Below are 18,797 nucleotides of genomic sequence, written 5' to 3' on the forward strand. Positions count from 1 at the left end.
AATTTTCCTATTTTACATTATATTGTTTCTCTTGAAAAGTTTTCTATGGAAGAGTTTTTTTTTTTTTAAATTTAATAATCTACGCCACTTGCTTATTTTAACATAAAGCAGAACAATAAAGTTTGCTTTCACTTTTCTAGTATAATAGTGAATATCTTGAACTTCTGGAAGGTTCAAAGCAGACTGTAAAGACTCTACTCTATGCTGAATAAGTAAACATTTTTGACTTCCAGGGGGAAAACTTGCAAATAAAATTCTTCAGTATGGGAACTTAAACTGTATATCTAAGACAGCATTGTGACAATCAGTCATAAAACACGTAGCCTTCCACTTCTTCTCCTGCCTCTTATTTTCTGCAGTACCTAAATAAATGTACCCCATGGTGCATTAGATCTGACACAGAACACAAATGCTCTTCTCCCCTTAACATCCTTAACATGTAAGTTCACAATAAACATGTCACAGAAAACAATCATCAAGCACACAAAGTAATTAACAGTCACAAAAAGCAAGTAGAAATTTCATAGTCCTGCAAGAATGAATGTTTACATAAGATGAATTAATGAGTTAGATTAATAGGTAAGAATATTTTAATGGTAGATAGTGTAACTGACTGCTTAAGTAGCTTATGTATAGGATTATGGACTGTTATAGAAATACAGCACACGTCAGGCACTTAAGATGATTTAACATACTGTACAGTTCCCTCAATTAGTCATGTATTGTTGTGTCAACTACAGCTAAATAAAAACTGAAAAACTGTCTGTATACTTCATATAATACACTATAAGTGGTGGTTTGTGAAAACACCATACATTTTTCTATATTAAGAACTTACTAAATGAAAACTTGAGTTATCATAAGAACCATTTATTAATGACTCAAAACATTTATAGTAGCAAATTACTTTCAAAAACTTGCTCAGTTTGCACAACTCCTAATGTTACATGCCATACAGAAGTGAAATTATTCACAGAATAAATTCTACTCATAAAATGAAATGTTATCAAAGTGCGCTAACTCAGAGAAATAATATTGTAATTTGCATTACTGCAATTACAGAGGAGCATTATAAAACACTGCCTCACAGTGGCCAATGAACACAGGGACAAAGTTGCATTGAATGTATTGTGCTGCAAGAAATATTTGCATTGTGTTTGTAGGGACAGTACAAAAACTACTAGGGTGAGCCAATTTGCAGATTTAGCCAAAATGATGAAACTCTTTTGAATAAACTGTTATTAGCTATCACTACTATACTCTGCAACCTTGGGGAAAAATTAATACATAAATAAAAATGATGCTGATGTGTGATTTACACATGATCACGTCTCTCTGTCATGATGCCAGACATTTTACCATGGCATAAAATGTGGTGTTAAAAAGTATTAGGTTGAACTTGAAGTTCTAATTATATAACTATAATATATAGTTATATATAGCTATATAATATAACATTTATAGGCTGATAGTGTCGTATTATGTGTTTATCCCTGAAAGACAGAACAACTTCAAGGAATGATCCTGTTGATTTTTATATTTATATAGAAATACTGGTACTAAACCTACCTGATTTCTAATAATAAATCCCTGAAATAAACATAATATTGCCTGCTACAAAGTAAACCAATTGTGACTAAGGATAAGGACTAATTTATTCATATGTTATTTTTTTTTGGTGGGAAGAAGGTTCAATCAAGAAGCTTTTCACACCCTAATAATTTATGCACAATCCCTTTGTTAGAACCAATAAGTTGCACTTGCACTCATTTAGCAAGCACTTGTTGGTTAAACCAGATGTGCTGTACAGGTGAAAACTCCATATGATTGCAAAACCAAGTTCATATGGATGACCTCAAGATCCCGACAAATATCTTCAAACTCTTTATCAAAATACTTACCATTTCAAACCACTAGAGGCAGCTAAACCACAGTTAAACACAGCAACACACACAATTCTGCTCTTTGTTGGAAACCAAAAAGAAGCATTTAAGTTGCATATTCCCGTGAGCAATTTTATAAGTTCACACCAAGCATGTGCCACATATAAATCATAAATAGACAAACGTGCAAGGGAAGCAGAGGAAGTGAGAAGGGTCTGTTCTCTATGTAGTGGTAGTGGTCCATCAGTGGAGGCTCAGTGCAATTGAGTGTAAACATAATCCATAGCAGTGGGCGCTTTAGCAGAGTGGTGTAGTGCACTGAGCTGCTCAGTCTGTTCACAATCCAGTGTGTGACCGACTCTGTCTGTCACTTGTCTCTTAGAAGGTACAGCACTATGGCCTTCAGGTAATGTCCAAAGGCAAAGACAGCACAGACCAGCCAATGAGAGTGGAAGCTGGGGTCAGTGTTCACCACACATTTCGTAACGTCCACCTGTGAAGAAAGAGGTCACATAGTGATACACTGAGTCATGTGTTTAAATTCTGAAAAAAACTGACAAAACAAGGTCTCATCTGAAGAAAGTACGCAACAAATGTATATTCATTTCAGAGCCTTTATTTAAATAAAAGCGCTAATAAAAGGCTGTTAATATACGGCATGTTCTGCACTCAAAACCTTCCTTATGTAAGAGTTTTATCAGAGAAATGTAAGAATGAAAAGTAAAAGTTGTTACTGTGCAGTAAAATGGTCCCTGTCAGTGTTTTACTATTATATATGATGTTTTTAAGATTTATTTTTTCTTATTCAATAAGGTGTATGCTGCATTTTTCTGCTTGAGATGTTTAACTTAAATTCATTTCAACTACTTAACAAACTACTGTGTAGTTTAATCTACAGCAATGCATCATAATCTTTAAAATTATCCTTGGTTTGTAGCATCGCTGTTGTGTGAGAAACTATCAGAAACCTCAGGAAAACAGGCCTGTTTTCAGCATTGTCACTGTGCATTTTCCAGATAATCCAAGAGGATTTTAAAGACACAAACATTCAAAATCAACACAATGTTAACATTTGTGGAAAAACAGGAAGGAAGCCTTTCCTTATAAACAGCTTGTACATTTCAGAGCATGTACTTTTTACTTTTACTGCAGTAAAGAAGTCAAATCTGTATTCATACATTTGAATCTTGTATCTGTACTTCTTCTTGAATAAAAATGTGTGTACTTTTGCCACCTCTGGCACTATTTACATAACTAGAAACTCTTATAGACAGTAAAAATAACACAGAGCACACAGTTTTGTGTCAACTTTGACACTAATCACTTCTACCTCTTGTGATTCTCCTGGTCTACAGTCCATCATGTCACAAAATGTTCCTTAGGTTTCCTCCATATTGAATATTAGACTTGGAGTTTTGGCTCTGAATGTGAAAATCAGGTTCTTGTTTCGTGCTTATGAGGCCAGTTATACAATGCATTGCTCTTCATTTTGTCACACTCCATTTATCTTCAAAACAAAACTGACTTGGGTGCCGTGTCTCTGACTACATGAGCGAGCATTTGTTCACTTGTTATGCTCTTTCCAGCAGAGCAGAACATAGACAGAGGCACACTGCCAGGCCTTGTTCCTTCTTGTGCCTCAGCTTCACTTTATTGTTTCTGCAGCCTTTTCCCACTCAGATTTCTACACAAGACAAATCTTCTTTTCTATCTGAAGCAATACTTTATGTAGAGTTGTTCATTTAAATTCAAGTAGCTTCAGCCAGCTGTGCTGAATCTTCCTCATACATTCCTCCCACCTGTTTGGACTGTGCTTCTAACATGAACAGAGACAGTGTATATACCTGATCTTCAAAATACACACATTTCAAGGCAATATGTAACAAGAGAAAGAAAGAAAATGTCCTTACCCATCCTCCTCTCCTTCTTAACCAGGAGGTCAGACTCTTGCGGACAAACTCCCCCATGCAGTCAACTATGGTCTGGACCATAGCGGGGTGACCATGGCGTACACAGTCCACTGCCAAGCCTCCTGCCACAGCGTACAAAGAAACCACCTTTCCCCAAGTCACACCTGGAAGAACACAAAGACTTAAGTAGAGAAAAAGATATTCAACTATTAAGACAGATAAACATGTTATAAAACCTCAGCAGCAGCCAGGCATCAGACCTACATGCCTTTCTATCCCACAAAGACGAAAAGCCAAGGCTCAGCTCCACAGACAGGCAGTATGCCTCACTAGATTAGTGAGCAGATCGTTTTTCCAGCATGTATGAAGTAAAAACCTCTGTTACCACAACATTTACAGGCAAAGCTTCAGACTGTTTATGTAACACTTAAGAGTCCAACACATACAAACTTAGCCTTAGCTGCATTTGCTCTCTACATTCACATAAATTGATCTCCATTTACACTGCTTTTTAATAAGGAAACCCAAAATTTTCAGGAGGGTACTCTCCTCTGCATGTACTAGGGAACTTAGGGAACTGGTTTGCCACATCATCTTAAAAGGCAGTCAAATATCAGCAGTGGCTGGTAGCAGATGAACTGGGGTCACGCTTTTCCCCCAGTGGTCTGTTATTTATCAACTGTCCCTAAAAATAAAAGCAGAAAAATGCCCCCAAAAGTGTACTTTCACACACATTACTGATGTCTGAAGCCTGTCTTTTGTGCAAAAGTAAAGCATGAAGTGACTGCCATAGGGGCATTTTAGTCACTGTTTCAATCTGAGGAGGCATTGTGGTGGGCAAAAATAGAGGAGTTAAGCAGTGTTTTTTTTTTTTTTTTTTTTTTTTTCCAGAAAAATCTACCTTCAACACTGCAGACACCATGGAGTTCTGGGCTGATCATCCAAAACAATAAACAAAATGGTAAAAATCTTAATAAAGCTGAGGGGAACTGATGATTCTGGAAATAATTTACTTTATTTGTAACATTAAGTGGTAACTTGATCTGCAGAAATACCCATATGTATGACAGCAGGGCAAACATGAAGAATGCATAATAATAATAATAATAAATAAAGGCTCTGAAAAAATGGCTGCTACAGGGATGTAAGGTATTTACAGTTTATATGGACAGCAGTGTGACATTTGGGACTAAACTTACACCGAACTTTGAGGTCATGGTCTAATCTTCTGCTGTCCATGACTTCCTCTTCATACAATGACAGCTTATCTGTCAGTTTTACCATGCTGTAATCATTGAGAAACATGTCTAAACTGCTGTCTTTAAACTTCATATGAAACTAAAACTTTCCTTCAATTTGCTTTTAACAAAGCACATAAACTCTTAATAAAATACAGCAGTACCAATCACACACCACGACCAGGCTAACCTGATTTTCTTCAGTATGGCACTGATGCTTTATTGCATTTGCTGCAGATTGTTTTGTTATGTTCCCCAAGGAAAAAACTCAGCTGAGGTTGACGAATGAACTCCCAGGGTGGGGTTCAAACTGTCTGTAATAATCAGTCTGTCTAGCATCATGTTAGCCTAATATGGACTGAAAGTTTTCCCTGCAGTTCTTTTCCTGTAAGACGATAATGACAGCAACAAAATGTTCCTGTCTGAATCAAGAACACTGGAGTCCTTCCACATCAAAGGTGTTTACGTGAAGTTAAAAGAGAGAAGCATTTTAAACCTCTCCATTAAATGAATTAAAATACAATGACATGGGCATTAACAGCAGTTCTCTGTGCTTTCAAACTTTTTACTGTTTATCTCAAGCCCTGAGGTTCCTCCTTTCCAATGACAACTAAATGTAGAACTTCCCTAAAAGGACAAGCCCTCTATAATATAAATTTCAAGGCCAAGTTTGTGCAGGTCAGAGATAAAGCTGATAACAATGCATTAACGTGGGTGTACATGCATGTGTTGATATACAATCATCAGTTTTTTACACAGACCTACCTGTGGAGAAAATATCTGCAGCCACAGCCAAGAAAGCATCTGACACCACGCTCTCTGAGGCCACTGTTATGTTGAGCTGTCGAGCTACATTTCGGTAAACATTGGGGCGAAGGTACTCCAACTCATCACCTGGAAAAAAATAAAATAAATGAAAGACTAACTGTAAGTTTTCTATATGTTGTTTTTTTTTGCACCCAAAGCTTTTATGTTAGGAGATATTTACAGTTTAGAGAAACCATGTAATGTTTGAGACAACAAATATTTCACCATTTTTGTCTTAAAAATGAGTTTAATAGAACTCCATTCATGTGTGTTATTACTAGAGCCTTAGCTTGTATAAATGCTCTATGGGAAGCTGCTATAATGTTAGCTAACATTAGTTAAATAATGCTGTCTTATTAATCATGTTTCTGAGTAAGTTTGATGACTTTATAAAACTATATTGTTCATTTTCATGTGTTATTATTATGTAATAATTAGGTTACACTGCTTCGTTTAACTAGCTAGCTAGTTAGCAGCAAGGTTAGTAATGGGTTGGACACTATGAAGTATCACATTAACTTGGCATTTCTAGTTGTAGCTGATGATATCAACCATATTTGTTATTTATAGTCACATAAGTCTAAGTTATTCAGCCAAATTTACATAGGCTTGGTTTAAATTTAAAGGATATTTTAGGTTATATTTAGCTTTCCAGCCACTGCCAACCTAGAATAAACAAACTTTCAGTTTCCCTTGTACTCATGCCATTATCTTAAAGGGGTCATATTTTGCTAAACCCACTTTTATTAGTCTTTGGTACATTTATTTGTGTATTTGTGGACCCTAATAGTTACAAAACTTTGAATTTGAACCCTCCAGGTGCTGCAAAACTATCTTTATATTAATTTTGGGAAAAATCAAGTGGATTTCTACAACCCGTTTTAATTCCTTCTTAATTTGTTACGTCTAAAACTAGTTACGTCACGACATTTGCACATATAAGGTCAAGACTTTCGACAAACATTTCTCCAAGTACGCCATAATTGTTTGTCAGCAGCAGCGGTTGTAGTAAAAACTGAAAATATGTCCAAACTTCGAGCCGATTACCTAAAATGTTCAGTTGTTGGTTGTATTAACGAACACAAGTGGCTGAACGGGACAGAGCAGCACAGCCAACAACCTGGAGGGGGTGGGGCATAAAGTGGTTCATTTGCATTTAAAGGACCAGCGCTCAAAACGACCTTTCTGGTGTCATTACTCAGGAATATGGTTGAAGATGGACCTGTGGAGTCGAATTAATGAAGAATTCAGACCCAAGATCAGCATTTACAGTTTATGTAGACCAAAGGGAAATGTTTTAAAATGCATAGTTCCATTTAAAAAAGCAAAATATCACTCCTTTAAAGATAGCTAAAGATGCTAATACTTAACTGCTACTTTTCTACATAACTTTAAAAAGACAATAATTAAAACTGTCCCTTTCACCGTCTAAGACTGATGGGTTTTCCAACAACTGAGATGTAGAGTCTTCCAAAGAGTTTCCACACATTTTCAATAATCTAAAGCCCTTTAAAGTTTAACAAACTTTACAGTTATATCATATCTCACTAAACTTGAGATGGATGGTAATATCTCAGACAGGAGGAGTTTTATTTGTTTTCATACAAGGCAGAGCCAGTACGTAAATATTATGTTAAAAACTGTCCATGTTTTTCCTGTTTTTCCTCCTGGGAATCCCCTGGAGTCACTTCAGCGTCTTCCAAGGAAAAGGCAGGTAATACCGCACCCAGATAGCAAAATCATTATGGCTTAAATCTGGCCCAAAAGTGGCATGCCATTTTGGCAAAGTTCTGGGCGGATGTACGGGCCCTAAATGGCCCAAAATAGGCAAGCCAAAATCAAACCAGAAGAAAGCCAAAATTCACCCAATTAATTGCAGACTTCCAAAATATAGCCATAATTGTCCCAGAAAAGCCCCAAATCCCCATAATCCAGCCAAAAAGTAGCCAAAATTGACCCAAAGAGACACCAAAAGGAGGCCAAATGGTGGCCAAAATTCACCTAAAATTTGTGTTGATCATGCTTTTAAAATGAAGTGGGGTTTTCTTCTGGGTAGAAATTCCCACTCTTTGCACAATGTTTTGGCTTTACAGAAATATGCCAAAACACAACCAAAACACATCCATATGGAATAAGATGTTGCCGCTCTTTAGGCAATCTTCTGGCTTGCCATAAACATGCCATACCATCCCTATACTTGATCCTGCTCTTTGCCCAATCTTTTGGTTAAGCAGACATACGCCATAGCTCAGCCACATATTGCTGGTGCCTTCATATCTTTTATGGATAACCTTAATCATACCACAGTTAAGCCTAAAGGTTTTCATAATGCCAAAAGAAAGCCAAAAATGCCAAATGTATGCTATAATACTGCCAAAATATTTGTAATCTGGGCGTCCTTAGGTCTAGTCACACACGGTTATTAGACTTAGTTTATAATAATAATAATAATAATAATAATAATAATAATAATAATAGCTTTATTTATATAGCACCTCTAAAAAAGTTTACAAAGTGTTTTGACAGACAAAGCAGAAAGGCACAACAGCAGAATACAAGATGCAAGCAAAGCACTAAACAGAAACAACAGAATAAAAGAGTTATGAACAGCAAACACCAAAACATGACACTTGGAATAAACTGAGTGAATCGGAGTAAAGAGAGCAGGGAAAGTGTAACATGATGCTGTCAAAACAAAGCAAAAATGAAGGAGTGAGATAAAACAACATCATGTATGAGAATAGAAATAACCGAACCAGATAAAATGAAAAATGTCGGTTTAATATCTACTGAGTTTTCTGTTCTGATGGAACCTGTACTAAATGTGTAGTATAGATCCTGCCAGGTTCTTACCCAGCCACAGGAGGACCGAGGACACCTCTCCCAGTGTCCCACCTGACGCAGCCAGTCCGTGTTCGGGTTTGGACCAGCCTATCCCGGCACGGTTCAGCCTGGAATGGATGTAGTCTCTGCACAGTGCTTTGGCCTGGGACACTAGCTCCTTGTCGGTGGGTGATCGGTCAAACACTTCAGCCGCGAACACAGAGGAGCGGCGCAACATCTCCATACCCGTGTCATCCACCGGGGACTGCGCGGCTCTCCTCCCCGCCTCCGCTGCCTCACACAGCGGCTACTGCGTCCCCGCACACACCGGCCCCTCCACGAACACACTCAGGGAGATTATCCTGGGTAACACACACCGGGATTAGTTTGAGTACACCTTTTGATGGCGTGGATAAATCTGTCCGATGCAAACGTAGCCAATGTCTGGAACATGCAGGAGATTATAACTTTTATTCTAATAGTCATGAAGTCATAACACATGCACATACAGCCACTTAGAATAAACATACACATCATTAAACTGAATTTACCTGAGATTTCCCTTCAGTTCTGATCAGATCGAAATATCATGAAATATTATCCAAAGCAGGGTGCATCATAATCTGTCAGTGAGCAGGAAAATGGCTATTAACAGTGAATCCTCTTGCCACACTAGACATAAAAACAACAGTGTAGTCTGACGGGGTTTCCTTCTAAGGGCACTTATTGTGGAGTCCAAAGGCGGAGATAAGCAGGCCCACATTAGTCCCACCCCCATCCCAACTCTGAAAACACACAAAATACACACACACACACACACACACACACACACGCACGCACGCACGCACGCACGCACGCGCGCGCACACACACACACACACACACACACACACACACACACACACACACAGTGGGTGACATGACCTGGTAGTACCTCAGCTGTTAATCACTAACTGGGTAGGTTAAAGGTGTGTCTGCACAAACTCATGTGCCAAAAATCTCAGCACAAACGACAGCAACTAAACTGTCTTCTGAGGAAAGGGAACACAAACACAATCAGTTTCCTCAAGAAAGGAAAAATGAAGTATGCATGCTCCATAAGTCATAGGTTATCATTGCTGTATGATGCACCAAATGTCTGATTTAACCCTTTCATGCATGAATTATGAAAACCTTAATCAAGATTGTTTTTCCTGAGTGTTTTTATTCCTCTTTATGCATGAAAAAAAAACAACAACAATGTGATTGATTTTTTTTTTTTTTTTAAATCAACCTGTTTTTTATGCAGTTACAAAAATGTCCACTCAGCTACACCATGAATTTTATTCTTGAAGCAAAAAAACATGTATTTAAAACCCAATATCATAAAGTGAAGTGAAAACAGTGAAATGAAACCATGTTTAATGCAGCTAATCTGATGTTTTCTCACATTTTAACATATTCTAATACTAGTTATTACTCACTTCATGGAGATAGTATGCAAAAAATAAATATTAACAATTGATTTCCACTCAAGAACCAATCAAGAACAGCAAAGTTACAGTAATGGTATGAATTGCAGTTTATGAGATGATGCATGAGTGTCCACTGTGTTGGTTGATGTGGAACTAAAACAAAAAACCCATGAATATACAAGAGAACAGCTGTAGAGTAACTGTCCACTGTAGTGACCACTATGCATGAAAGGGTTAAAATACCTCTAATTGTACAGCAACTGCTCTTTGGTCAGATCATCTTCTATGTTGCGGTTTAACCCTTTCATGGATAGTTGTCACTACAGTGGACAGCTATTCAACAGCTGTTCTTTCATATATTCATGGATTTTGTTGTTTTAGTTTCATATCAGCGAACACAGTGGACACTTATGCACCATCTCATACACTGCAATTCATACAATTACAGTAACTTTGCTGTTCTTGATTTGCAGTAACATGTCTGACTGTAAATCAGTTGCTGATTGTTATTAGAGTGGAATTAACAGTTTTCTTAAAAGTTTTTTTTGTATATTATCTCCATGAAGCGAGTAACAAGTAGTATTAGGGTATGTTAAAATGTGACAAAACATCAGATTAGCTGCATTAAAAATGTTTTTATTTCGTAGTTTTCACACTATATCACTTTCTGTTATTGCGTTTTAAATACATGTTTCTTTGCTTCAAAAATTAGTGGAGTAGGCATTTTTGGAATTCCATAAAGAATAGGGTCATCTAAAAAATTTCAATCACATTGGGTTTTTCATGCCTAAAGAAGAATATAAACACTCAGGAAAAAAATCTTGACTAAGGTTCTCATAATTCATGCATCAAAGGGTTAATCAAACTTGGACGTATACAACAGTATACTGTGGTAAATTGCCAAAATAAAAATCTAAGGGTCTTGCCTTCACGAGTTGATTTACAATGTTTAAAATCTTTCCATTAAAATATGGTCAAACGGATGGTTTAAGTCACAGTTGTCAAACATGTGGCCCGGGGGCCAAAACCGGCCCACCAAAGGGTCCAATCTGGCCCCTCGGATGAATTTGTGAAATGCAAAAATTACACTGAAGATATTAATAATCAAGGATGTTGAAATCATTTCAGGTCATTTCGATCTAAAATGGATCAGACTAGTAAAATACTATCATAATAACCTATAAATAATGAAAACTGCAAATCTACCTCTTTGTTTTAATATGTAAAAAAAAGTAAAATTAGAAAAAACAGTTACATTTACAGACTATCCTTTTACAAAAAAAATGTGAATAACCTGAACAAATATGAACAATTTGAAATGTCTGAAGAGAAGTATGTGGAATTTTAACAATATTCTGCCTGTTACTAAATCTTTAAGTTGGGATGCACATGTATAAATGATCAACTTAAGCGTAATATTGTTAACATTGCACTTTTTTTCTTAAGAATTTTCAGGTTGTTCATATTTGTTCATGTTACATTAAAGTACAGTTCATAGGTGTAAACATTTTCATTATCACTCAAAAACAGAGAAAACTTTGGAGTTGACATTATTTATCAGTTCTTACCCTATTATTTATATAATTTTACTGGTCTGGCCCACTTTAGATCCTATTAGGCTGTATGTGGCCCCTGAACTGAAATGAGTTTGACACCCCTGGTTTAAGTGATATGTTCCAAGTATAATGGTTGCATGCAATCCAGGAGTTGAACTGTTTAATAACAGGAAGTAAGGTGAAGGACACAGTTCCACAGTGCACATTATGTTGTATTTCATGAGGAAGGTCAGTCGTGCACATTCCCCCCCTGTGATATCGTTACTCCAACAGTGGTTCTAATTAGTAAAGATAAAGATTTAAAGCCAACAAAATCCCTTCTGTCACAATAATGTAACATATTTTAGAGGCAGATCATACCGACTGTTAAATCCACAGACATGGTCTTTTATACAAATGTTTAAACACCATCTAGTGCAAAGAACTAAGCAGTGTGAGAGAGCTGAAGTGGTTTCATTCTGTTCTGCAAGTTCAGCTAAAAATCATGTTGACAGAGTTGATATGGAGGCTGTGTGGTGTTAAAAGCATATGTGATGAAAGTAGACAAGTGGGACAAGTTACACACCCTCTCCACTCCTAGAAAAAAAACCCCATTGAGTCTCTGAGCAGATGAGCAATATTGGCATTTCTGGAGAAGCCGCCACTCCCACTGTTCACATTGTTTGGGCAAGCCTGAGGAATGCCCTGCTTTGTTTATGACTGCACAGATTTACAGCAAGTTAACAGACATGAAAGCAAAGTCTGTACACTACAACTGGAACATGAATAATGCTCTGACAGTATGTGAAGGAAACCAGACACCTTTTCTGTTTTCTGTTGAATGGTAACATACAGTACATCCCTTAAGACACATGTAGAAATACACCTTTGTATAGTAAGACATGCATTTTATAAGCAGTAAAGCTGTCATTGTTCCATAAATGACATTTCTTCTTTACCTGTACTTGTATTACATGTACTTATTATTATTTGTCCCATTTTAGCTCTGTTTGTGCTCAAAATGTAGTCTTTCCAAATGCTGTGTTTATGTTAATTTCTTTGCAGAAGTGGTGGAAGACTTATTCAGACCAGAAAGTAAAAGTAAGTTCAATGTAAGTAATATTCATAAACTGTATTCAAAGTAAAGTCTGAAATAGTCATTAAGCAGAAAAATGGTCTCAGTCAGTTTTATATTATTATATACACTGTTGTGAATAAAGTTGGAATAAAATGTTTTTTTTTCTCTTGTCATGAAATGATTGTGACAATGTGATTTATTCTTGATAAAGTGTAACTGGGATTCAGTATGTAATCATTGAACCTGGTCAAAGGTGATTACTGATGTGTATAAATAGGAATAAAAAGAGGAATGTGTCCAAAAACAAAATTATTCCAACTTTATGGGCAAGTGTATGATGTTTTTGGATTCATATTCCTGACTGCATTTACTACACTTTAGTCTAATTACAACTACATCTGCATCATATTTACTGTTATCATGCAAGAATCATGTATCTATAATTTAAATTGTACTTTTTATGAGCTCAGACACAACAAATGTAAGCTTCAGGATGACACCCCCCCAAAAAAAAAAGCAAACAAAAAAACAAAAAAACTAAAGAAAATAGAGTTCAGGTCCTACTGTATGTTTTATTCCTACATCTTCAGTGTTATATTGCAGTTTGGTGGGTTTAGGTGCCAAACTCACAGACTCAGGTTTAACCAATAACCAGCTTGATTCAGTTTAGGAAACCATAATTTAGGTTAAACCTGACCCCTTTCACCTCCATAATTATGGAGAAGGTTTCTCTCAGAAAACTTTGCAGGTGCAAGTATCATAAAAAAGCAGACCTACAACACCTGGGTGTAAAAGGTATGGTTGACTGTGGACACATGGGTACAAATTGTCTGGGTCATTGTTACAAAGACCCACTGAAGTGTGAAGACCTGCTCAGGCTGCTCCTCACCGGGTATAATTAACATTTTGTCAGCTTCTCAAAAAAATGGCTTAAGTCATCATTTTCAGGTTTTACAGAAAAAACTGAACCAAATATGAGTATATAACTTTTTTTTTTTAACCTGTAAAAGACCCAGCTCGACTTTTGTGACAGTTCCCAAAGGAATTTTTCTCTGTATTTAAGTATTTTAAATGATTTATCACCATTTATCATATTATCTTCTGAATTTTACATTTTCTCCGGTAAAATTCAGGTATTTTCCCCACACTTAATTTACTGATCATGTAGATGTTCTTTAAAGCTCAGATTAAAGTTGAAGGTTATCATATCAGAAACAGAGAAAACTGAAGAAAAAGGGATTTTTTCAAGAAAGATATCATTAACTGAACATAAACCAAGTGTGTCCATCCACTGTCATTTATCAAACTCCGTGGATTTTACTGGTGAATCAATGTTGGAGAAGATGACAGTGTTTTCACATTCACTACGGAGCCTCTGAACGTCCAAATGGGTCATATCTGATGACCATGAAAAGATGACAAAGTGTATTTTACACTATTTACATGTATTGATAGGATTAATGGATCAACAGGTATTAAACATTTTTAGATCAGTAGATGGTTTTGGTCGTCAGTGGATGTTTGGGTCTTTATGGGTTGAACCCTGTAAAATAGTGTAAAATAAATCTAGTGTGGGTGCAAAGAACATTTTGCCAACTTTGGGCAGGAATAGAATTAAAAAAACTTCTAATATTAACAGTAACTGATGGTATCAGCAGAGTAAGAAGTACAACATGTCTCTGAAATGAGATTAGGTATGAAACTGCTAAAATGAAATACTCAAGTCCCTCAAATTTGTTTTTATGTGTAATACTTCTGAAACAGTTACATTTCATCTCTGTTGTTAAGAAAAGTTCCATTATGCAGAACTTGTTGACTACTAGGTGTTGGAAGTGCCCACAGATCAAGAAGAGCCAGAGAAACGCTGATCCAAATGATGTTTTATTTGTTAGATTTTCAGTGGAATAACATGAATACTACACGAGGGCCTCCAGAAGCACAGCCCTGATGACATGCTATACAATAAATAGGAGTAACATGCTTTATGTTAACCGTGCAACAGTCTCTTCCACACAGAGGAGTTCAGATGGTTTGGAGATGACCTCTATCATCACCTGCTGTTACAGCTCCAGAGGCAGGGAAGGTCTACAAATTTGGCTTCTCCACACACAAACACACGCATACACACACACAAAAACAAAAGATTCCAGTCTTCGTAAAAAATATATACCAAATATTACCATGGCAGACAATCACTAAATGACTGATGAAATGCCACTGGTGTTAGCACAAATCTTCCATAATTCAGCTCTTGTTTGACTAACACAGTCTGACACACTGAAAAACATCATCACCAGGTACAATTACTTCAAAATATGTCCTCCAGGAAACTTTTACACAGAGTAAACACTAGAGTAAGCACTGCACATTATATCCTCAAGTTGTTATCCCTATGCAAAATAAAAATGATAAATGATTACATTTGATATTAAAGAGAGGATGTAGCACCAAACTGGCCCTTATGCTGCCAAACTAATGAGGAGTATAACGCAGACAGCTCCCTTAAACATCCTTTGCATCCTTCCATTAACAGGTAAATAAAGCCTTCAAACTGTACTGGCCTCAGAAATAAATACTGCTTTATACTAATAGTTTATTCTTGAAGCTCTCAGTAATGTGCTTTCGCCAAATGTCTGAAACCAAACTGCTCGTCTGTCGCTGCCTTTAAAACATCCCATAGATCATCTCCCAAAATTCAACGACTCAAACTTTTCCACTTTCAGTGAACCTTCTGCTCTCCTACCGCTTATGCATTAAAAAAAAAAAAAAACAATGAGGAGAGCTGGACATTTTCATCCGCACCTATCCTTTGTACCGTCATGTTCCACATACTGTGTATCATCTTCATACGTATCATATCAACACTGTAACCCAAACAGTTTCAGTCATGGGGTGCAGAGCACAATGGCCCTTAAAGCAGCCTGGATCTAAGCCCTTTGTTTCTGACTTGGTCCCATACAACAGGATTTCCCACAGGCCATGTGAATCAGTCAATATACGGCCTGGCTGAGCACTTACACATGCTAAATCATCACATACATGTCTCCCTTTCATTACATCTTGTATACTGGAACAAATGTTATCATTTACATCATTAATCAAAGAAATGCACAGACCATTAGAATTCAATCTTTAAACAGACAAATGTTAACACTTAAACTGGCAGTGTCTTTCAGTCTCCAGTTGTTATTGTCCAAATCTGGGTTAAAAATGATACTGAGTAGTCTTTCTGACATCCCAGAGGCCCAGCCTCCAGATTCATGATGTTAAATTCAGTTTCCATTTATCTCCATCGGACCTCCTTTGGGTATGAGCAGACTCATCCGGCCCGTAGTGCTGGCTGCACTCTTGATCACCTCCATCCATCTGTGAAGAGGCGACAACATGGAGCGTTACAAGCGAACACAGTTACTGTAAAACCTAAAGGTCTGCCACAATGTTCTAGGAGTGACTCTACATGCACATCCATAGAATACATACTCGGGGGTTTTTGGAGGATCCCATTATTGTGTTTGAGCATGTAAACACCATATCCTGATTTCAGAATACAACCTTTATTCTGTTTTTGAGAATCTTGGATATTCTAGCTGGGGTACTCTGATAGTACAGGACCACGGCCCCCCAAAACGGACAATACAAGTCAGGTCACAGTGGAGACACTAGAGCCGTAACTACGTGGATGATTATTAAAACCAGACACTGAACTCCATCATGACAAACCCTTTGCCATTAGTCATGGCTGTGGAGCTTCATCCACCTCCTTATCCAACATGGTGACAGGGATAGAATAACAGCTGGAGGACACGTTTACCTGTTGATTTCATCTCCTTGGCAGTAGATGAATGAAGGTAAGATAAATCCACATCTTAATGTTGTCATTTAATAGTGTTTTGTTTGCTATAAACCTAAGTGGCCTCATTTTCTACAGCCACAGTAACATTAAAGTTAGGCAGCAGCTAATGAAGCGTCAGATTAAATTAAAACGTTTAGTTGTAAAGGTCCCAGGTGCAAACAGGTGCAGTGATGAGTTACCTGGATAATAGTATTTAACATGCAAATAGGGATATGAGTATCCAGACGGCTCTGTATGTCATGTAAATACCAAAACCCAACAATCAAATGATCAAAACCAGGATGCGCCTCATAACTAGGATACTAACGTGCATGTGAACAGGCAGGGATGGGAGTAAAATACACACAGGCTAATGTTACCCATACCTTTCAAAGGTGTATTCACTCTCCGCACGGAAGAAGTAAACATGGGACTTGAACTGGAGCTTGAAGACGTACTCTTTGTGAATACTATCTGACTCCTCGGGGGTGCTGACTGTGTAGCCAAGGAGGGGGAGGCTCGCTAGTGGGAAGTCATCCTGTAAACAAAAGACAACATGTCACCCTCTTACGTCAGTTACATGTAATTGGCTACCATTGAACAGCAATGCAATTAACAAAAACCTTTCATACTTGTCTCCACACAATGTGTCTGGAATGCTTAGTGCAAATGCACTTCATCCAACACAACACAACCCAGGTGTTGCATTTACTATAACCTATGCATTCTGCAGGAAGATACTCAGTGTACAATGAACTATAAAATACAAATAACTTGCCTTATTTTTGTATAAAAATCCGCTTTATTGGTGCTGATGAACTTTATTTACATTTAACTGTCTTATAGGGTTGTTTTTGGAGAATTCCCAATATGTGCAACTCAGAATACAAGTCACATGTTTTCCTCCATTCAGCTGCTTGTAGTTAACAGATCAGATGATATAACATGACTGGTTTGTGCTTAAGAGTCTATACAAAAAGCCCACCGAGACAACGGTCTGTGGAAACATTCAAATTCAGGGTTTTCCTTACTATTATAAGGCTTAAGCTCAGTGCCCAAGGCATGTTGGGTAGCACCTAAGCCAAATAAATATCAAACCAATGTGCAGGGTACAAGTAAAATCAGCTTTCCTCAATTGTTTTCCTAGAATTGTCACCAGCGGACAAGTCTATCCTTCTTGGGGTTGCCATTTTTTCTGTAGCGTCTCCAAATTTTTACACATAGATAGGGATATGAAGTTATGTAAATGGTTTATTTTTATAGATAAACACAAAATGGTTTTGTATGAGAACACAAAAACCCTAGGGGTGTAACGGTGCACTCGTTTGTGCGCCTTCTCAGAGCCGCTGCAAAACATATCAAAAATGTTTTGAACCGAAGACCCCTGTACCGAAAATGTACCGAACCAAAATTTTCTGTACCGTTACACCCCTATAAAACCCACATAAATGTAACTAAGCTTTCCACACACTGAGAGTAAATGTCTAAAAACAGTTGTGTCAAATCTCAGGGTTTCACAGGGTTTACATTAGCTTTCACTACATACATTTGCTTTCACTTTGTTTTTTTACTAACAGAAAATTATTTCAAATGTGCATAATGGAACAGATGCAAGTATAAACACCAAAATGAAGACTTATGAGGACATTATGTTTTTTTATCCCTGATTTTTTCACCGTTTAGTGTTATGTTGAAATTAGGCTGTTTTTTGTTGAACAACCTCACCTCTGACATCCAAATGACTTTATTCTCTCCTTTAAGCCTAAAACTCATCTATTTGCAATAACATTACCTTAAATGCATAACCTAGACAATCCTGGACAGATTCAATGACTTTATTAGATCTCACAGAATTAGTCCAAGTGCCTCGATCAAATCCAATTCATTACTGGAATCCTGTTTTCAGTCTCCTTCTGCACAAGCCACATCCCTCTCCGTCTGCTCTTCCAGTTCTAATCCCTCCGATCATCCACAAATATTTAAAGCCATGCAGAACAAACTTAATTCTTTTTCTGCCTATCTCAATACTTTTCCAAATTATGCAACTGACTTTGGTAAATTATAGTAACAATAGCTGCAGTCTTGGTTGACCTTTTCTCACTGAAAGCCAAGACTTATAGAGCAGCAACAGTGGAAAGATGTTGACGACAACAGCTGTATTATTCAGGGTTCATACACATTTCAATTCAAGGTCAATTCAAGCATTTTTAAGGGTCATTTTCAAAATTTTCCAGCACA

The 18,797-nt window shown here is 37.1% G+C and overlaps 2 protein-coding genes across 10 annotated transcripts in view; both read right to left on the minus strand.

The window, feature by feature from the left end:
- Positions 1–849: 849 nt before the first annotated feature.
- Positions 850–9,397, minus strand: boka (BCL2 family apoptosis regulator BOK a). 4 transcript variants are annotated; one of them, XR_003935239.1, is made up of 6 exons: positions 9,213–9,397; positions 8,692–9,105; positions 5,797–5,925; positions 3,794–3,957; positions 1,457–2,376; positions 850–1,407 (listed from the first exon to the last, which is right to left on the minus strand). XR_003935239.1 is itself a non-coding variant. In XM_030132372.1 (5 exons), exons 2-5 carry the CDS (start codon positions 8,903–8,905, stop codon positions 2,251–2,253), a joined length of 633 nt encoding a protein of 210 aa, XP_029988232.1. In that variant the 5' UTR covers positions 8,906–9,023; positions 9,213–9,397; the 3' UTR covers positions 850–2,250. The 4 variants fall into 4 exon arrangements, 3 of the variants coding, with proteins under 3 accessions (XP_029988232.1, XP_029988233.1, XP_029988231.1); XM_030132372.1 differs by having other exon boundaries at positions 850–2,376; positions 8,692–9,023; XM_030132373.1 differs by having other exon boundaries at positions 850–2,376; positions 8,692–9,079.
- The window catches only part of farp2 (FERM, RhoGEF and pleckstrin domain protein 2), a 41,437-nt gene continuing 28,478 nt past the window's right edge, over positions 5,839–18,797 (minus strand). For 5 of the 6 annotated variants that reach the window (XM_030132364.1, XM_030132368.1, XM_030132367.1 and 2 more), the window contains 2 exons: positions 16,946–17,097; positions 14,592–16,093 (listed from right to left, as the gene is read on the minus strand). In XM_030132364.1, the coding sequence (XP_029988224.1) occupies positions 16,000–16,093; positions 16,946–17,097 (246 nt within the window). In that variant the 3' untranslated portion in view covers positions 14,592–15,999. Of the gene's footprint in view, positions 5,851–14,591; positions 16,094–16,945; positions 17,098–18,797 lie in introns of those variants that run through there. The other variant, XM_030132370.1, reaches the window with a different exon arrangement.

This window comes from Sphaeramia orbicularis, chromosome 4 (assembly GCF_902148855.1).
Source record: "Sphaeramia orbicularis chromosome 4, fSphaOr1.1, whole genome shotgun sequence".
Classification (NCBI taxonomy): Eukaryota; Metazoa; Chordata; class Actinopteri; order Kurtiformes; family Apogonidae; genus Sphaeramia; species Sphaeramia orbicularis.

Bases quoted from the DNA above. Each gene is read 5' to 3' on its own strand.
- boka (XM_030132372.1), bottom strand. From the start codon at position 8,905: ATGGAGATGTTGCGCCGCTCCTCTGTGTTCGCGGCTGAAGTGTTTGAC. The intron at 5,926-8,691 runs GTAAGAACCTGG...ATTTTTTTCCAG, and splicing joins CTCGGTCCTCCTGTGGCTGG to GTGATGAGTTGGAGTACCTT. The intron at 2,377-3,793 runs GTAAGGACATTT...CTTTCTTCACAG, and splicing joins TAAGAAGGAGAGGAGGATGG to GTGGACGTTACGAAATGTGT.